The sequence below is a fragment of the Lagopus muta genome, chromosome 19, assembly GCF_023343835.1.
Source record: "Lagopus muta isolate bLagMut1 chromosome 19, bLagMut1 primary, whole genome shotgun sequence".
Classification (NCBI taxonomy): domain Eukaryota; kingdom Metazoa; phylum Chordata; class Aves; order Galliformes; family Phasianidae; genus Lagopus; species Lagopus muta.
The window spans coordinates 5944310-5963452 of record NC_064451.1 but is presented as its reverse complement, the minus strand read 5'-3'; the positions used below and the strand labels follow the sequence as shown (position 1 = coordinate 5963452).

The 19143-nt window shown below is 56.7% G+C and overlaps 2 protein-coding genes across 6 annotated transcripts in view; both read right to left on the bottom strand.

Moving 5' to 3' along the window:
* Window positions 1-226: 226 nt before the first annotated feature.
* Window positions 227-7133, bottom strand: PRDM12 (PR/SET domain 12). Its single transcript, XM_048966171.1, has 5 exons — window positions 6920-7133; window positions 6045-6235; window positions 5128-5283; window positions 2228-2339; window positions 227-1454 (listed from the first exon to the last, which is right to left on the bottom strand). Exons 1-5 carry the CDS (start codon window positions 7131-7133, stop codon window positions 1072-1074), a joined length of 1056 nt encoding a protein of 351 aa, XP_048822128.1. The 3' UTR covers window positions 227-1071.
* Window positions 7134-14839: 7706 nt separating this feature from the next.
* Window positions 14840-19143, bottom strand: part of FUBP3 (far upstream element binding protein 3) — a 35777-nt gene continuing 31473 nt past the window's right edge. For 3 of the 5 annotated variants that reach the window (XM_048966008.1, XM_048966009.1, XM_048966010.1), the window contains 3 exons: window positions 17221-17292; window positions 16612-16739; window positions 14840-16101 (listed from right to left, as the gene is read on the bottom strand). In XM_048966008.1, the coding sequence (XP_048821965.1) occupies window positions 16093-16101; window positions 16612-16739; window positions 17221-17292 (209 nt within the window). In that variant the 3' untranslated portion in view covers window positions 14840-16092. Of the gene's footprint in view, window positions 16102-16611; window positions 16740-16760; window positions 17127-17220; window positions 17293-19143 lie in introns of those variants that run through there. The other 2 variants (XM_048966011.1, XM_048966012.1) reach the window with 2 other exon arrangements.

Below are 19143 nucleotides of genomic sequence, written 5' to 3'. Positions count from 1 at the left end.
CCCGAGTCGGTTTTATTTAGAGTACAAGAGAGAGGTACAAATGTATTTACACCGTGTGCATATACAATCAAATAATATATAATATCAAAGTTTTGTAAATAATGTTTTACATAAATATTTACAAAGTTAAAGTGACGGTTTTTTTTTTTTTTTTCCTTTTTTTTTTCTTTTTTTCTTTTTTTTTTTTTTTTTTCTGGAAGTAAAACACAGTTTGTGAGAACTTTATACACCTCAGACTTATAACGAATAGCGGAACACCTTCCTAGCGTTATGGTACAGAGCTGCTCCGGGCTGTGCGGGACTGCAGAGGGCAGCAGAAGTCCCAGCTGAGCGCTCCATCAGGGCTGCGGGGAGCAATGCGGGGCGCCCTATCGGCTGCTGGGCTGTCATTGCACCGTTTGAGTCGGAAGAGACCCCTAAAAGCCGTCTGGTCCACCTCCCTGCAGTGAACAGGGACACCCGCAGCTCCGGCGGTGCTCAGAGCCCCGTCCAGCCTGACCTCGGCTGCCTCACAGCCTCTCTCAGCCTCCCGCACAGGGGAGGCGTTCCGTCCCTTGGTGGCTCTCATCTCACCCCCTCCACCACGGCACCTGCAGACAAACCCCAGGGCACAGCTGTTGCTACAGGGACTGGGAGGAAAACCCAACTTGGCTGAAGTGGGACTGCCAGGGAGAGAAATCTGTCTCTTGGGAAGAGCTGCCATAGACAAAGCCGATGGCAGCAGCAGGGCTGTGCCAGTCTCCCTGCTGGGCACTCACTGGCACAGAGGAGAAGGGACAAGAGCAATTTTTCCTCCTATCAAATTATCTGTAGAACAGTGACTCGTCCAGGTGCAGCTCCAGCGCCGAATGCACCAGCAAATCCACACGGGACATCCTGCCGTGCCCTCCCACGCTCCCTTCCCACTTAACCCCCTGGAAATGGTGATACTGCCAAGGCGATTCAGCACGTAGAGCAGCCCTGCCTCTGCCCCCCTCTCTGCCACAGGCTCCCAGTTCCTCGCACATCTCAGTGCCAGTCTTTGCCTGCAGGCAGCGGCCATCCAGAAGCGTGCTGCTGCCATTCCAGGGCTCACAGCACCATGGTGGGGATGTGATGGGCCAGGGAGGCGGGATGGGGAACGGGCAGGGCGGGCGAGTGAGCCTGCAGGGAGGCGTTGGGGGGCCGATGACGGGCACTTTTCTGGTGCGCCCGCAGCCCGGCGAGCTGGGAGTAGGCACTTTGGCAAACCTGGCACTTGTAGGGCCGCTCACCGGTGTGCAAGCGGACGTGGTTACGGAGGGTGGAGGACTGGCTGAAGCGACGGTTGCAGAAGCGGCACACGAAAGGCTTGTCCAGGGTGTGGATGCGCATGTGGGAGCGCAGGTTGCTGCGGGAGTTGAAGCCGCGGTGGCAGATGACGCAGCGCATGCGGCCCGTGGTGCTGGCTCCTGTCTCCACTGCGTGGAAGTCCTCTGGGAGCAACAAGGGGGAGCGGTCAGGCAGTGCCCTGTGGGCTCACCCCATTCCCAAGCCATAAGTAACTGCCCCGTGCCCCAGCTGCACGCCGCACCCACAGCGGTGGTGACGCAGGAAGGCGATGAGGAGCTGTCAGCGGGGATCTGCGGCTGTAACAGACCTGCTTCAGCCCCAGCTTCTCCCCCAGCCCTGCTGGGCTGCGCTTTGGGGCTCGCTCAGAGCCCTTTGGGGACTCGGTTCAGCGCGCAGCATTCCCCAAAGGGCTCAGGAGCTCCACTGCCTGCCCATGGGAGCTGCTGAGACAGGCAGAGTGCCAAAGCCTCCTGCACTGGCTTTGTGGAGAAAGAAGGGTTTGCGCCGTTAAATGCAGAGCAGGGAAATAGAAGAGCGCATCCCGGCACCTCACAGCATGTTGGGGCTCCTTCCTCCCTGCCTGGCAGCTCCACACTGGGTCAGGCAGTGGCTGCTGGCACAACCCCAGCCATGGGCACGCTGACACCGAGGGATCCCAAATCACCAGGGATCTGCTCAAACTGCAGGCTCTGTTTTGGGGGAGATGAGCTCTGTCTTACGGGTGAAGCTGACCAGCTCCTTTCTGTAGGATCGTGGGGATATGGAGAGCTGCGTGTCCATGGGACATGCTGTGCTGCTCAGAGATCCGTATGCTTGCCCTCAGAGAGCTGTGAGTCCCTGCCCCATACCCACCCTGGCCACAAAGCTGGGGATGGGGTGAGCAGGGAATAACATGGCTGTTTTTGCTGTCACCTACCATGTTTGTTCTTCTTCTGCTCCTCTTCCAGCCCTGGGACACCTGGGATGCCCAGGAAGGTGTTGTGCGAGTTCCCATACCAGACCAGCAGCTCTTGATCCGGAGGAATCATCTGGAGAAGGAACACAGATGGGGGTGTTGGGGTGGCACACCAAGCAGCTCTACCCACATCCTCAGCCAGTCGTTTCAGATTCCTGCAAGGTCCCACTGCCATCAGCACTGCTGAATGCCCCCAGCACTCCCCAGGCCGTGGGCCAGGCATGGCGCTGATCACATTGACAGTGATGGCATCACTCAGCACTGTGTACTGATGGCACTGAGCTGCACCTCGGTCTTCCCCAGGTCCAGGAGCAGGAAAAGGAGCAGCAGTGGGGCACAGATTCCCATAGCTGAAGGAGATGGAGGTGTGGCACAGCACATACAGACATGGAGAAATAAGCTACCGTGTGCCCACAGACCGCAGCAAGGAGCAATGACACAGAGATCGGACATGGTGCCATACGCAGTGCTCTGCATGGAGCCCTTGGCACTGTCTGCAGCTGGACACAGCAGCATCTCCCACCCCAGCAGGGTCATTCCCCAGCAGTAGAAATTCAGGTGGAAATGCAGATGCAGCCTTGGGCTCGGCCAGCGTAGGGAACCAGCCGAGATCCCAGCGGCTGCTGCAGGAGAGCGTGGTCCAGGCGTGAGATGCTGCCTCTTCCAAAGCCCCATTGCCTGCACCAGCCCAAGCGGAGAGCAGGAAGGGCTTTTCTATCAGCACTGCTCCTGTTCCTATGGGATGACAGCACTCCTCCCACCCTTGATGTTTGGGTTCTGGTTCCGCACTGCAGTGAGAGCTGCCAGGAGCAGCGCCCGAGCAGCCCCTGCAGCACAGCCATGGCCAGAGCATGGATGTCTCACACCACAGCAGCCGCATAAGGCAATGCTCACAGCAACACCACCCTACAAAAATACATATCTTTTCCCCTTGCAGGTCCCTAGCATTATTAGGATCTAATTTAGAGAATACTGAGTTTCAGAGGTTTGCTTCCCATACACAGAGTTCAGGAAAAGCATTTTTCCCTACGAAGCAGAATTGAAAGTCAGGTCGCCGTAGCACTGTTGAAGTGCCTGATTTTAAGCACCTGAAAGCAGCGGTGCTTTGGCTCCATATGTTCACATTTCAGCATGTGGACTTGACTATGGTTACAGAATCTGAGAGATGAGGCCATCGCTTCCCATCCCAAACCAGTGCTGTTCCTCGCCGTCATTTTCTTTTTAACAGAAAATGAGTTCTTTTTAATAGAAAGAAATATTGCTAGAAAGATTTTCAAGAAGCACACACACACACACACACACACACACACAGGATCAGGTGTGTGCATGTCCATGTGGATGTGTGCGCTCTGCTGGGGCTGGCACACACCCACAGCAGTGCATCCACCTGCACACAGCCCGGAGCCGAGCCACCACGGCGCCTCACGGCTTTCCAACCTGAGGCCAACCTCACCACCCTCGCTGCGTTTTCCAACAGCAACAATTTAGAATTGGCAAGGAACGGAATGGGAGAAGCAAACTGGGAAGGATGAGTGGGAACGGGCAAAAAACGCATGAAAATAGGAATGCCAAATTGCACCAGAAGCCCCCCTAAAAATGATTTGTCACCTTAGAGCTGCAGCAACACCTCTGTGCCCCACCATATTTCATTTGTGTGGCTCTGAGTTAAGGGATTAGCGAGCAGAGTTTTCCTTTCAGAAGGAAAACCAAACCCCCTCCTGTTTTTTCTTCTCTTTTTGGTGCACAAACCTCACGCAGTTGGAGCCAGCAGCCGCTACCAGTTACTACCATGCCCTGATGGCAGCAGCACAGCAGCACCTCCTGTCCCCACATCCCCTCCGCACAGAGCTCAGAGCTCTCAGCACAGGGAATTAAACTCGGCAGCCCCTGCGCTCGGATGGTTATGGCTGTGCAAAGCCCCTGCTCACACCCTGCACATCACCACCCACCCACCCCATCAGCTGGGCAGGGTGAGGTCTGTGCAGGATGACAAACACGGTGTGCTCCCAACTGCATGGATGTTGCCTGGAATTATTTTGCTTCTTTGCATGATGTAAGAATCAAAACAAACTGAGCTAATGCCGCTAACGCTACACCAGCTGCCCGCAGGAGCATCAGGACCTAAAGCTGGGCACAGCAAAAGCCTGCAAAGGGATGTGCAGAACAGGGAGAGCAGCTCGGAGCTCCTCTCCACCCCACTGCTTCTATCCCTGGGGTGCTGCCTCAGTGCTGCACTGCTACCCACAGAGCAGCTGACTCTCAGGAGCCCCTGCTCATGGGATGGGCGGCTGCCCGTGCTCCTGCCCAGCCAAGACAGCCTCCCAGCAGCAGTGGGGTGAGACGGAGCTGCCCCTTTCCCACCTCTCCAACCCACACAGTTGCTTGGTGACATCCCTGTGATGCCATCACCCTTCACTGCAGCAGCAGTGGTTCATGGGGATGCATTTACTGCCAGAGCCGTGGTGACCTCCGGGTAAAAGCTGCAGAGCGGAGCGCAGCCTTCACCTGGATTTCACAGAAGCCCCCAGCTTGGGTTGGTGTTCTACACTCAATCCTGTCTCTCGATACAGCACGGGAATTCTGCTCCTGCCCACAGGGTGACAAACAGTGCTGGGATTGCAGGGATTGTTCAGATGTTGTGCTCCAAAGTGAGCCTGCTCAGCGTTTGCTCTCCCTCTGCACAGCACGCATCGGTGCATCCGCCAAGAGGGAACAGAGGGAACAGAGCTTTGTTGCCTCCCCAGAGCCCATGCATGGCGTTACCCCATATGTCTGGGTGCCAGGGTGCTCCCACAAGCGGTCCAGCAGCAGCCCCAAAAACAAGGGAAGGTCAGCAGGGTGGGATCTCTGCACCCACATACCTCAATGGCTTTATAGAAGATGCTGTTCCCGATCTGCACCACCTCCAGGTTCTGCTCCTGCTCGTTGCGGGCACACTTGATGTAGGTCATCCAGCTGCGATGGTCCTCCTGGCTGGCATCAATGAAGTACCGCACCGTGCCGTCCTCGTTGAAGACCTGGGAGGGGAGCACAGGGCTGTAGCGGCGCTGCCTGCAGCGAGCCAAGCCCTTCCCACAGCCCCAGCGCCAGGGGATGCTCTGAGATAATGTCCCCAAAGCCAGCACGGCCTCGGGGCTGAGACCTCGGGGAGATGCGGCCGCCGGGCTGAGGATGGCGGAGCCTCGCGGCGCAGGACGCGCGTCACAGCGGAGCCGGCCGGGCACAGCCTGGCAGCCCAGCTCCCCGCATCTGTTCTGTGGCCCCCAAAGGGCCGCTCGGTGCGCCGCCAGCACCTCGGGGAGATCTGTCCCTGCGTGAAGGAGGAAGGCACCTGCCAGAGCCAGTCCTTGTGGGCTATGCTTTGTGGGGCAGCGGCAGAAGTGAGGCGAGCTTTGCGTGCGTGAGGCAGTCGTAACAAGAAGTGCGAGTCTGGGGCTGAGTGAAAGTGGAAATGGGAGCAAAACGCTCCCTGCAGCCGCAGCGCCCCGGCTGCTCACATCACCCCAAAACCCACAGCACCGCTGCAGGGCTGGGACAAAGCAGGGATGCGGCAGAGCCATTGTGTCGCTGGGATCGCGGCGGGGAGCGGCCAGCCGGGAGCATCAGCTCTGTGGAAGGACAGGGCGGGAGGTGACAAAGCGGTGCGGCATGGGGACACCCCGAGGGCTGCGCTCCGGAGCTCCTGCCCTGGGGGAGGCTGGGGAAAACTGAGGCACGGGGAAGGGCTCACGAAGCACAGGTCGGAGCGCCGCCACCCCGCGTCCTGCGGGACCGTTACCTCCCACATCAGGTTGTTGTTCTTGCACAGGTCCACGTGCTCCGGCGAGATCACCCTGCCCGTGAACGGCCCCATCTCGGTGCCGGCCTTGATCCACGTCTTGGAGAAGATGCCGAGCCCTTCCCCGGGGATGGAGCTCTGAGCGATGATCACTTCCGACGGCAGCACCAGGCTGGAGAGCTTCTGCACCTCTGCGGCGACGGGAGCGCGGTCAGAACGGGGCCCCCCAGCCCTCCCCAGCCCACGGAGCACCCACAAAGCGCTGCTTTGTGCCCCTGGCCCCGGGCTGAGCCCTGTCGACGCCCTGCCGCGCCCCTCCAAAGCGGTACCGGATCCCTCAGGGCATTAAGCGGTACCTGGGAACAGCGGCCCGGGCTGGGCAGGGAGCGGGGCTGGGAAAGGGGGTTAAATGGTGTCTATTTCGGCCCATCCAGCAATTTGTCACGCTGTTAAAGTGATCTGCATTCATTAAACTCAACTCGAAAGAAATTGCTAATTCTAAATTCATTAGTCCTTTAGGAATGCTGTAGCGGTACATTGCGGCTGAATGGCGCGAGGGCTTGTTTAAAAGGGCCCAGGAATTCCTCTTACAAAATGGGGAGATGAGATGGTTGACATATCGTGAATGGAAATGGAATTAGCCTTCATGGTAAATTAAGAGAGGAACAGAAATCCGAGAGGGGGAAAAGGGAGCGGGGCCGCGAGAAGGGACATTGTGCGGGGCTGAATGCGGCGGGGACGGAGCCCCGGCCCCCACCCCCGCGGTTTAAGTGGGAACTTTCTCAGGTCAAGCCCGAGTTAACCACATGAATTTAAAGCCCTTCTTTCGCCGTCAGCCGCTGTGACACACCCGGGGGAGCGGGGCCGCGACTCACCTCCGGAGAAGGACTGCGCCAGCACTTCGGCCGTGAAGGCGGTCTTGGGGCTGCTCTTCTCCTCGAAGAGCTGCTCGCCCAGCACGTTCCTCCAGCGGCCGTAGAGGAAGCTGTGCAGGATGTCGGACGTGATCACCTCGGCCAGGGAGAGCCCCTGCGGCTTCAGGCCGGGCTTCAGCACCAGGGCTTCGGCGGGCAGCACCGAGCCCATCATGGGGGCGAGGCGGGCGGCCGGGCTCCGTGCGGCTCGGCGGCTCCCGCCCGCCTATATATGAGCTTCATTGACCCTCCTAATTGGTTATTAATGACCTCCCTGACGTTGGAGGAGCGACTGGGGCTGCCGGAGCGAGGCGAGCCGTCGGAGCCCCCCTCCCCTCCATCCCTCCCCTCCCGGGGGTGGGGTGGCTGGAGGGAGGGACACGGCACACACAGCCGCATACACACATCCACATCCACACACACACACACACACACACACACACAAACACGCACACACGCACCGGCTCGGCACCCCCCCGCACCCCCTCCTGCCCGCCCGCCCCGTCGGGCACCGCTCGCTCCGACTGCTCCGCTTCGCCCTCGGCGTCTCCCAGCCGGCCCCGGAGCTCGTTCCGGGGACAAAACGCTGCTCTTTGGGGCCGCGGAGCTCCACAACGAAATCCGCCTCCCCGAAGCCGCCACACACCGCTTCTCCGAGCCGTTCGGCCCCCGACGCCGCGGGGGTAACGGGCAGAGCTCCGGCGGACCGGATCCACGCGGTCCCGTCCGCCCTCGACGGCGGTTCCTGGGAGCGGACTCGGGGAGACGTGCGGAGCTTGGCGCCAGCCCGGAACCCCGAGCACTGGGGTCCGTTCCCTAAACGCGGGTGGCCGGCAGCCCCGTACCGGGATCGGCTCCCCCGGCTGCGACAAGCGGGTCCCAAACCCCGCGTCCCCAGGGCAGAGACCGGGCAGGCGCCGCGGAACTCAACCGGGTCCCCATCTCCGGGACTCTGTGTCCGCAGCACCCCTACGTCTGAACCCAAAATTATTCCCGTCCCCTACGGCGACCTCCGCTCCCTCCGAGCCCCGGGCGCTTCGCAGCCACCGCTGGCCCCAGGGTGGCACATTTGTCCCCACAGAGTGACAGAGCGGTCCCCACAGAAGCAGCGCTGCCCTCCCTCCCCCGGGGCTCCGTGCCGGCTCAGCAAAGGGTTAATCTTCCCTGGATTTAAACCCGATCCCGCTGTGTCGGAGCTTAGAGCCCTCTCCGCAGCCCCGTTCTTTTGATTTTCATGGGGACGAGGGGCTGCAAAGGGCCGGGAGGCGGGGGGAGAAGAGGACGGACCCCCAGATTCACCCAGCAGAGCCGGATCCGATATTCCGAGCCCCGCAAAGAGCCGGGGCCGCCCCCAGACTCACCGGGACCCCGCAGCCCCCGGCGGCTTTAGCGGGGTGAGCCCGACGGGCTGCTCTCTCCGCGCAGGGCGGCACGGGGAGCGCTGCTACAGCCCAGGTGCGACCGCTTCTTGCCATTCATCTCACCAAGAAGATGCGCGAATGTCAGAAACCCACCCAAAATGTTGATTACAGAATGCGCTTCCTCGGAAAAAAAAAAAAGGCAACGCTCCCTTAGGGCAGGAAGGTTCGCAACCTTCCAGGGCTCGGGGCTGGTTTTAATGCACGCACAAACGGGTTGATTTTCGGGTTTCTGGGCTCCGAAGAGAGCGGCAGCTCCGCGCACAGCGCATCAGGTGGAGCCGCTCCGCCGCCGCGGACGCGCAGTCCCCGCGCTCCATCCCGCACCGCACCGCATCGCCTCTCTCGTCGTCCCGCGACAAAACGCTGTCCCCCCTTCTCCCTCCTCCCCCAAAACCCTCGAGTTGGGGGTTCGGGGTGGGGGGAAGGAAAAAGGTGGGAGGAAAAAAAAAAATCCTCCCGTTTTGTGCTGGGTTTTAAATATCCCCAGCTGTTTCCCAAACCTTTTTCCCCACCGTAGGTGCTTTGCCCTCCCCCCCACCCCCCCCCCGCCGCCGCCCTCCCTTCTCGTTTCTCTTTTTTAATATCGCAGCTATCCCTCCTTTTTAACATTTAGGAGGAAACAAGTTTAATATTCATGGCTGTTAATAGAGAAGGGCCATTATCGCCGCCCCATTGTTCCGAGCCCCGCACAATGCCGCTTGTATTTTCATGTGTATATTCCCAAAGTTCCTTCTGAGCGTTTAGTGAGCACTTTAATATTCATGGGTGTTAATAGAGAAGCCCTCAGTATATTGGCATATTGTTGGGAGGTGTACATATTGGTCTGACTTTGAATAGCCACAGTCCTCTTTTCTTTTGCTCTGTTTTGCAGGGTTGATGGGCCAGGAGTAAATGGGCATTTTTCCCCCCCGTCTCCCCCTTACAGAGAGAACATCTTTATTCCAGTCCCAGACTTTCTGGTTTCCCATTCAGGACCCTCAGAAATAATGTCAGGCAGAAGAAAAGTGGAGCAAATCAATCTTTCATGGTCTTTTTGAGACCAATTTGACATCCATGGACTCTTCTTTTCTTTCACAGCCTACAAGGGGATGGTCAGGATCTGGACAAGGTTGGGGTCTGATGAGGGGAGACATGGGATCATAATGCAGCAAAGAGAGAAAAGAAAAGCAAAACAAGAAAAGATTGCAGGGATGGGGTGATGGAGGAAAAATGAGGGTGAATGACAGTGCAAGAAAGGAGATTAGAGCCCAGCAGCTGCTTTTTGGGGGGCGGGGGGGAGGGGGGAGCTCTCTCCCCTCTTCCAGCCCTCCGCATGAATAGGATTTGAACAGAGCTGAGATTGATTTATAGTTATTGCAGTTGAACATTTATTGCTCTTAAAGAGTGGCGGGGAGAAAAGAGAGAAAAGGGGTTTGAAAAGCTCCTTTCTGTATTAAAGAGGTATCAAATGAAGACTGCTGAGATAATATACAGTGGCCAATGGGAATTTGATTTGCTTTAAAATTTAACTCTTGTGGGGCCGCGGCTGCCGACCGCTCCGGGGCTGCGGGATAAGCGGGGATCGCGGCCGCTCCCGGCGTCGGATCCGCGCATCGCTGCGCGGCTGCGGGCGGCAGAAGCGGGGCGGATCGCTGCCGCTTCCCCATCGCCGCCGTCGTTGTGCCGCTGCACGGAGGCGCGTGCGGGTTTGTTTTCGTTTTGATTTTTGAAGGATAGAGCGAATGCAAGCGGGACGCGGAGCTACGAAACGAGCGGCGCGGCGAGGAGCCCTTCTCGGAGCGGAGTTTTCCTGCCCTAAAACCTCCGGTTTCTCTCCTCTCCCGCTCCAGAAACGCGAGCGCAGCGCAGTTCCCCCCCCGGGCGCAGAAAGGAGCCCATTGTTCAGTGGGGAGAAATACATTTTTAGCGGTGATTGAAAGCTCCCCTCTCGTTTGAACTCTAAGAAGAAAGTCCCTGGCAGCGAAGAGCATCCCCCTCCCTCTGCCCCAACATCTGTTTGGAGCAATCCAGGCTCTAGGGCACGGCTCTGCCCCCTCCCAAAGTCATTAAAAAGATATTAGTTGAGCTGAGAAAAGTCCGGCGCGGCCCCCCAGCCGGTGCAGCGGGGGCGAAAAATCATTAAAGACGATTTTGGATTTACCACCATTAGCGGTAGAAGGGACACGCGGGCTCCGAGCCGAAAAGCTCCGCAACGACGAGAGCCGGGCGGTGCCCTCCCCGCTGCCCGCCGTCCCGGTGCCCCACGCCGGCGTGGCGCAGCGCGTCCGACCCCATCGACGGCTCCGAGCTGCGGGCAGAGGGCGGCGGGAGCGGGGCTGCGAGCGGCTCAGGTGCAGCGGCCGCATCCCCTGAACCACCCCGCGCCGCAAATAGGCCGGAGCCGAGGGAAAGGAGGGGGGCAGGAGGGATCATCGCACCCTGCGGGAGCCGGGGCAGGAGGGATCACCGCACCCCTGCGGCTGCCGCAGGAGCCAGGCGCCTCCGAAGTTGCTAAATGTGTCATTTATTAAAGCATTCAGGGGGCTTTTCTTTGGCGTTTGCTTGCAAACTCACAAAGGCCGAGCTGCTGTTTGGGGGTCTTTTCTGATGGAAAAAGGGCTCGGAGACCCCCGGCACAAAAGAAATCCTGGCAGTGCTTTCAATGGCCGGGACTCAATGAGGGGGACCCTGCGCGCAGCGGGCGGGGGCGAGGGGCCGCCCGGTGCTGCCTGAAAGGCAGGCCTGAATGTAATGGGGAGATCGGCGTTTATTTGTTGGGATCACATTTAATTAGCTTAGTACAACCCTTGAAAGACAAAGGGACCTCAATCTGGATCCAATCTGAAGCTCGTTTGGAGAGCGAGGGCTCCTGGAAAAGTCAAAAGAGAGAAAGGAGAAAGAAAAGGGAGGCTGGGAGAGAAAGGGGCCGGGGGCCCAGCCAGGTGACTGGCACGCGTGAAACAAGGGGGCCTTTTGGGCACAAGGCAGGGCTCAAAAGGGAGGGAGGAAAATAGCCTCTTCCTCAGGTTCTACCTACTTCAACCCTCTGAAGGGGCCGGGGCTGAAAAGCCTCAATAGGGGCTAAGGGGGCTGCAAAGCAAACAGCGGCGCTGGAGAGGGGCTGCGGCCCTGCGAGGCAGCAGTTGGCAGCACTCGGTTATGGGAATGCGCCCAAATGTTCCCCGTGTCCGCAGCGCCCGCGGATGGGGACAGGAGGGGGTCGGGGACACCCAGCCCTCCGTGCCGCCCCGTGGCCGTGCGATGGGGCCATCCGGGGGTGTCCTTGGGGGCGCACGCCTCGTGCTGGGCAGCCACGCGTGTCCCCCACTTCTCTTCCCCCGTAGGGAGCTCCGAAGCGGCCGTCCCCAAAGTGCCGCATCTGTGGGATGGAGCTGAGCAGCCTCACCGTGCCCTCGCTCAGCCTTTCCTCTGGCTGGGTTCGGGGCGTCCCCGAGCAGGGCCAGCGATGGTTGGGTCCCGAGGGGGCTCAGAATGCAGAGAGCCTCCAGCACAGCGCCCGGAGCCGGGCTGATCGCACTGCTTGAAGGAGCTTCGGGGCATTCTTTACCTCGTTTCTCTCTGTGGGAGGCAGCGGAGCTGTGGAGGGAGGTGCTGAGTGCTCTCCCTGCTGCTCCAGCTTCATTTCTTGTCTCTTTTTTCCCCCTTTTTTTTTTTTTTTTTTTTTTTTTTAAGTAGTAACTCCTGGATTATTTTGATGAGATCACGGTACACAAAAGCAAACAGGGAAGGAAAGAGCCCATCTGTGCACTCCCGGCTCCATCCCAGCGCTCAGCACAGCTCAGGTGGCTGCAGATGAGGGGCGATTGTGGCACATCACGAGGCTGCTGGGGAGTGGGACCCTGCAGCCAGAGCTGCCCCAGAACAGGGAGCGTGTATGGACCCCATCCCAGGGCTGGGTGCTGAGGGTGCTCCCCATAGATCGAGGTTACAGGAAGGACCAAAGAGGGTTTGGGACTGGAGAGGTGGAAAATTGCTGCCTGTGTCCTGCCCTCCATCTGTGAGCTGAGGACAGGGCAGTCGTGTCCCACCACTGTCTCTCCTGCACAGCACAACATCATGCCATGCATCCCACCACCACCTCTCCATCCCGCCACCGCATCCTTCACCCCATCAACACCTCCTGCACCCCATCCATACCCCCCCCTCTCTCCCCCCCTCTCCCATCCCATCACAAAGTTCTGCATCTCACCACCCTCTCACCCACGTTCCACCACCACGTGCCCATCGTTGGCTGTGAGCAGGGTTGGGCTGTGGGGCCACGCGGCGCAGGCAGGGCTGGGTGACAACGGCAACGAGAGCTCGTCAGCCCCAAAGCCTTTGTCGGCCCCATTCTCTGCAAAACAAACAGAGCGACGGCCTCTGCTCACCGCAGGACCGACTTCACGTTCCCTGTCCATTGGCCCCAGCCCTGGGAGCAGCTCTGGGCACGGAGTGCTGAGTGATGGCTCGCACAAAGGGACGGCACCGCTAATCCCCACCCCGCAGCACCTGCACCCGGCCGGCCGGGATTAGAGGCAGCGCAGAGATCAGAGGCTGCTTTAGAGCGGCCTTGAAATAGGATTTCCTCAATGATAAGGGGAAGGCTGGGAAGATGTGCCGAGCTCACAGTACCTGCCCCTGCACCTCACCGTGCGCCTTTGGGTCACTGAGCCCCGGAGCTGCAGTGGGAAAACGGCTCTGGGTGCAGGAAAGCGAGGCTGGGAGCAGCCACCCCTCCCACCCACCTTCCTGCAGGCACAGCGCTGCTCCGATCGATGCCCCGTTCAAGTGCTCAAGCAAAAAATGAAGTTCTGTGCCTGCTGTCTGCTTCGATCATCATTTCAGTGCAACTCGCGATGGCCACGGTGCAGTTTGTTCTGGAATCATGCAAAATTAAAGCAGGTGTTTTAGTAGCCTGCCTTCTGCTCTCAAAATAGCCCCACGCCTATCGAGGTGCCCAATATAGAGCAGCATCTGCGTGGCTGCAAACCCAGGGCTCTGAGCTCTGCCCAGCGCCTCCCGCTCCCAAACCTTCCGCCCACAGCGCAGTGCAGAACCCCCTTCCTCCATGAGAATCCCATCAGAGCTTAAATCCACTTCATTTTGGAGATTACAGCCGTGCAGAGCCGAGCAGGAGGCTGCTCCCTCCTGGAGGAACCATGAAGGCACCGTGGCAGCTCCTAGGCTGCAGGGCTCCCCTCAGTCACAGCCCTCAGAGCGACAGGCGCCGCCATGGACCTGCAGCACACCAAGGGCGTCCCAGCACATCAGGGACCTGCCATCGCACTGAGCATCTCCCATTGCGTCTGGGTTCTCACACCAATGGCTGCTCTCCCATCGCATTGGGATTCTCCCGTTGCCTTGAGGTTCTCCCTTCCCATCACGCCCAGTATCAGCACCCACGGCCCTGGGCCCCATAGAGGCGATGGGGCACCCAGCAGCTCCAGCCCCAGCGCTTTGCAGAGCAGAGCTTCGACGGCAGCAGCCCCTGCGCCCCAAGCGGGCGGCGGTAATGGAAAACAAATTGCTGAAGTTGGGAACATTTTGAGCACTTTAGCTTGCCAGGACACCAGACTGCTGATGAAAACCCAGCTTTGCAGGCACCATCTTAATGACAGGCCAAATTTCAAAGCCTCGCAAACTATTTGTTTCGCCGCCCCACCCCCTCAATAAAAGGTTGCATCAGAAAGAGATATTTCCATAATTTATAGTATGGGCATTTCACTGGGGAGACTCTCTAATCTGTACTTACAGATACATTTAAGAAAATGCATCCTCCCACAATCCTGCGCCATTTACGACCATTGGCACAATCCGTAATACTCAGTCTTCAATTAAGGGACACCTTAGGGTTCATTATCACACAATTGCTCCCTGTGAACCATGCCAAATGCTGTTTTGGCACAGAGCTCGGAAGATGAATTAGAAGGAAGTCTTCTCGGTAATGCCCGCTCCCAATTCCCAGCAGCAGCCCCAAGCCCTCCTCCAGCCCTTTTTTCCCCCCTCTCCCCTCTTTCCGAGCGGCTTTTACCATCCCATCGCTCACTGTCTCCCTCGATTCTCTGGAGGTGCATTGAGAGACTCCTCAGCTCTCTGTCCTTCCGGCTCTCAGCCCCGCAGATGGGCTCTGCTCCCCCCCACGCAGCACAGCACAGGCACTGCTTCGCCCACAAGCCGCCTTGTGGAGATTTTATTACATAGAGTGTAAAAGGCAACTGCCAGTCCAATGGAAGGAACATCAGCTTTTGGGGTCTTTTTTTGTGTGTTTTTTCTCTGTTTTAAACCTCAGCATCGCGCGGCGCCGGTTTCTTTACAGTCAGACATCGCAATGGTAAGGGACAACAGGGGCAGAACAGAAGGGCAGCTGGGGTGCAGTGCAGAAGGGAGCGTCCTGCAGGGAACTCCAAAGGCAAAACCCAGCTTGGATTCTGCTCCTCCTTTAAGAACACAGTTATCTGTACAAGGAACTGCAGCCGACAGCGCAGGTCATAGCATCTCTTTTATTAAATCAACATCATTCAGCGTACGGAGGTTAATACTAGATTCATTTCTCTCTAGGCAATCTGACAATATTAGATAGGAAAATATTTAAAAGGAACCAAAAAAAAAAAAAAACAAAAAACAAAAAAAGCCAAAATAAAAACAGAACTGAACCAAACCCACCTTGGAATTAAAAAATAGTTTTACTACCTCTGATAGGGCTTTGCGCCTCCACAGTGTTTGTTAAAAGGTTCTCACAATAGCAGATCCACTTTCATATTAAAAATAACAGTATTTATATTTCTGAGAGCATACAGGAAGGTTTCTTTTCTTTTTTTTTTTTCTTTTTTTCTTTTTTTTCCCATTGAGCTTGGAGGTCTCAGCTCCACCAACGCAGCCGTGGCCACAGGATGGGGAGGAGGAGGCTCCCAAAAAGCCCCCCCTGTGTTCCTGTTCCCCTTCCTCAGAGCCCAGCATGGAGCCGAGGGCACAGCGCAGAACTCACACCATGACAGCACACAGCACTGCTCTTCCTTACAAAAAACCATAATGCAATAAAAATCAAAGATGCAAGAAAACGAGAAGTAAAACATTTAATGAATTTACATATTTAAGAATATTTAAATACTGTTTAAAATCCTTTTTTTTTTTTCTTTTTTTTTTTTTTCCTCTTTTTCCTCTTTTTTTTTTTGTTTTCAATTCGGATTCGTTACACATCGCCTAAGACTTCCAAGCCACTCTTTCTGCTGCGACAGAAAAGGTTCCAAAATGAAAAGGAGAGGAGAAATGGGGGGGAAAGGAAGGGGAGAAAAAAAAGAAAGAAAGAAAGAAAGAAAAATAAACCACCCAACCAACCCCAGCTGGAGAACAGCGGCCGCACGCGTTGAAATGTCACAGCTCCAATGTGCGCTGCTGGAGCTGCAGCTCCCCCGGCTCCGTCCAAAGGGGATCCCGGAGGGTTTTGTGTTTATGGTTGTTTGTTGTTGTTGTTTTTTTTTGTTGTTTTTTTTTGCTGTTTTGTACAAATTTAGAAACAAAATTACCAGCATGTCCGTAAGTTTAGTACGTTACTAATTGCTCCTGATTCTTAGAAAAGTTCAGTACGGATTATCCTACAGCTAGTGTTTCACAAACAAACAGAAAAGTCTTCATCAAAACGTTGCAAATCTAGAAACCTCTGTTACAAAAAGGTTTTCTTCCACAATGATTCCGAGGGAGAAACCAAGTAGCGACGATGGCCGTGAGGGCGTTGTTCTACTGCTCCTGTGGGCACAGGGACACGGCACGTCAGCACGGCACCCAGCACCCCTCTGCCAGCCACCCCCAGCACCACACTGAGCCCAGCCCATGGCTCTCCCTGCTGCAGTGCCACCAAGGCAAGGTTCTGCTCCCCCTCCATCAGGCAGGTGCTCCCCAGCCATGCCCAGACCCAAAAGCACCAAGCTTGCCAGAGAAAAGGCAAACTGCCCACCAGGACAGCGCTGCTCCGTCCTGCCGGCCTCAAGCTGTCGTTCACTGTGCTGAAATCCCACCGACAGCCACAGAACGGCTTGGGGATCAGGAGCAAAAAGCCCTTAGGGGAAATAAACCGACAGCCTCCCAGTCCCCCCCACAAATCCACCCTGCACAGGGAAGTCAGTCTGATGCTGAGATAACGCAATGGTAGCACTGAGCGACTCCTGACTTCTCCAGCCACAAAACACCTCTGTGCTTCACTGCACCACTCCAAGGCTCTCCCCACACCCAGGGTAACAGCAGAGGGCGAATACACACCTGGCTGTGGGCCTGTGCCTGCCCTAGTGTCTGCCCATAGTAGGCGGCCTGCTGTCTGTAATACTCTGCCCAGGCCATCGTGTAGTCCGGCTGGGAGCTTGCCTGAGAAGCAGCGCTGGCAGCATGACCTGGAGGAAAGAGAAAGGGAAAGGGAGGGATGAGCAGCTGGGTAAGACGAAACCCAGGCTGCCAAATGCAAATCCAGAAGCTGGCACCGCACGCCTCTTAACGGAGCGGAGGAAGGCAGGGCCACGACTGTCCACACACCTGTGTGCAGAGCATTCCTACCTTTTTGACAACCCAGCTTCAACTTTCTGGGTTTTGTTTTGTCAGCATCGATTCTCGGTGTGTGCAATGCTTCCCCAGCACGGACACGGGCTCTGCTGTGCACTGAAGCTCAGCAGGAACAGCCCTCCTGAGGCCCAGCAGCAGGCACCACGACAGCTTCCAGTGGAAGAACTACCATGCACCATCACCAGCTGCAGGGACCAGAGGGAATTGCAGAGGACTGGAAGCTAATGATGGCAGGGGATGGAGACGCAAGTCATCGGATTAGCGTGAACTCTGTAACAAGAGTTTCCTTATCTCCAACAACCCTGTTTCACTCACTCTGTTTTTTGTAATATTCCTCCCATGCTTTGCTGTAATCGGGATGGCTGTTCTGCTGCTGGCTCTGTTGGCCTGTGCAAAGATGACAATAAGGGGCATGTCAATATGGAACAGGTGACAGTTTCCAGCTAGTGACATCTACCTCTCCACTAGACAGGCCCTGGCTCTACCTCAGTTGTCTGGATTCCATGCTTCAGCTTCCACGTTTCTACTGCGTTGGGCATTCTCAGTTTGGGGAAAGACTCAAGTTCCTGATTCTGTCTCACCTGAGCGCTGCTGAAGGGCACGAAGCCAAATTCCATCCCTCCCCTCCATCAGGACTCGCTCGAGGCCAAGCACGTTGTTTGGGAGCTGCTAGCTCTGCACATCAGCCACCCAAAGCTGCTCACACCGACTGCAGGGACCCGGGCTTCAAACCCTGACAGCAGAGCCCTATCCTCTCAACCTCCACACAGAGGTGCCATGGATGCAACCACATCTGCAGTCACCTGCATCTGCACCCCCTGCTCTTGCAGCAGGACACATCCCAAGGAGTCCTGGTGGCAATGCCCACCTGTACAACGTGGTCAGCACTCAGCAAGCCACCGGTCCCAACACCACCCTGTGCAGCAGCACCTGTGAAGCCCTCTGAGCAGGCACAGCTGGCTCTGGGCTCCTGCACTGCACTAAGAGCCATACGGACAGCCCACAGAGCCAAAGCCTGCCTGCACCCAGCACTAACCTCCCTCCTTCAAACAACACTAAGATGTGGTGAAGCCAGCGTGTCTAAGTGTTGTTGAGGGGAGAGTCCAACGTGCTGGCTGCAGAGGCCGCAGTCAGAGCAAAGAGCCCTCAGCCAGACGTGCAGCAAACCAACCAACCAACCTGAACAGAAAATACAGCAATCAGAAAAAAAACTGCAGAGGAAGGCAGGCACAGTGAAAGCACAAACTGCTGCACACACAGCAGGCAAGGACAGCACACACACACACACACACACACAGAGGAGCTCTCACAGCCCATCCAAGCCCCTCGGCTTCATCTCAGAGGGCTCTGAAGTGGGGGGAGAGGAGGAACGTAATGCACTGCGAGTGTGAAGTGGGTGGAGGGAACAGGGCAGCAGCGTCCTGTCCAGGGGCATAAAAGCAGGTTAAAAGACTTGACCAACGCTACAAGTCAGGACCTTTTCTGGCAGAGGTCAAGGCTGCCTCAACTGTCCACCTGCTAATGCCAACAAAGGACCTCCTTCAATGCCTTTTCTTCTCGGAGAATTACAGTCGGCAGCGGGCTGAAAGGACACGCAGCTAAATGCATTTCACGGCAAAATGTTTCTCTGGCCAGTTAATTTAAGATGGGGGAAGTAATTAAAATCTGAATACATGTGTAGGGGTGGGGGCTGCCCCTCCTCCCACAAGGAGGGCACTCTGGGATCTGTCCCTGGGAGTCAAGGGACCGCTCTGCTGGGGAAAGCAGAGCCACGGGGCAGGGCCCCCTCACCAGCCTGTTCTCCAATTGAAACTCAGTGTAAAAACAGGTATTTACCTAGTTTCTTATAATAATCCTCCCATGCCTTGGTGAATTCCACCTGGCCTGACTGGGTACCATTGTGATCAGCAGAAAAGCAAGCAGTAGTGTGTGCTTAAAGCACTGCGTTCTCTTGTCTGTCCTCTCTTCTTACAAAGGCTGCCTTCAGTGTGCCTCCCTACCAACAGGAGCATAGAGGACCCTAAGTAAACATGAAACTAGTGAGCTGATGTTTTCCATCTCATTCAACAGCAGAAACTGAATATTTGTCCCCAGAACACATCTGATGGCACTAACCCCACACAGGGAAATGACCACTGCAGGGCTGGATGCTTCATGGCTTCTGGGAACCACCAACAATCTCACAAATGCACTGCAGAGCAGCTGCCAGTGGGACAAACCACACTGCTGGTAGTGAGG

What these genes read in the sequence shown, in the direction of transcription:
- PRDM12 (XM_048966171.1), bottom strand. Translation starts at nt 7,133, where the DNA reads ATGATGGGCTCGGTGCTGCCCGCCGAAGCCCTGGTGCTGAAGCCCGGC. An exon ending in GGCGCAGTCCTTCTCCGGAG is followed by an intron (nt 6,236 to 6,919) that starts GTGAGTCGCGGC and finishes CCGTCGCCGCAG; the next exon opens with AGGTGCAGAAGCTCTCCAGC. An exon ending in TCTTCTATAAAGCCATTGAG is followed by an intron (nt 2,340 to 5,127) that starts GTATGTGGGTGC and finishes TTCCTTCTCCAG; the next exon opens with ATGATTCCTCCGGATCAAGA.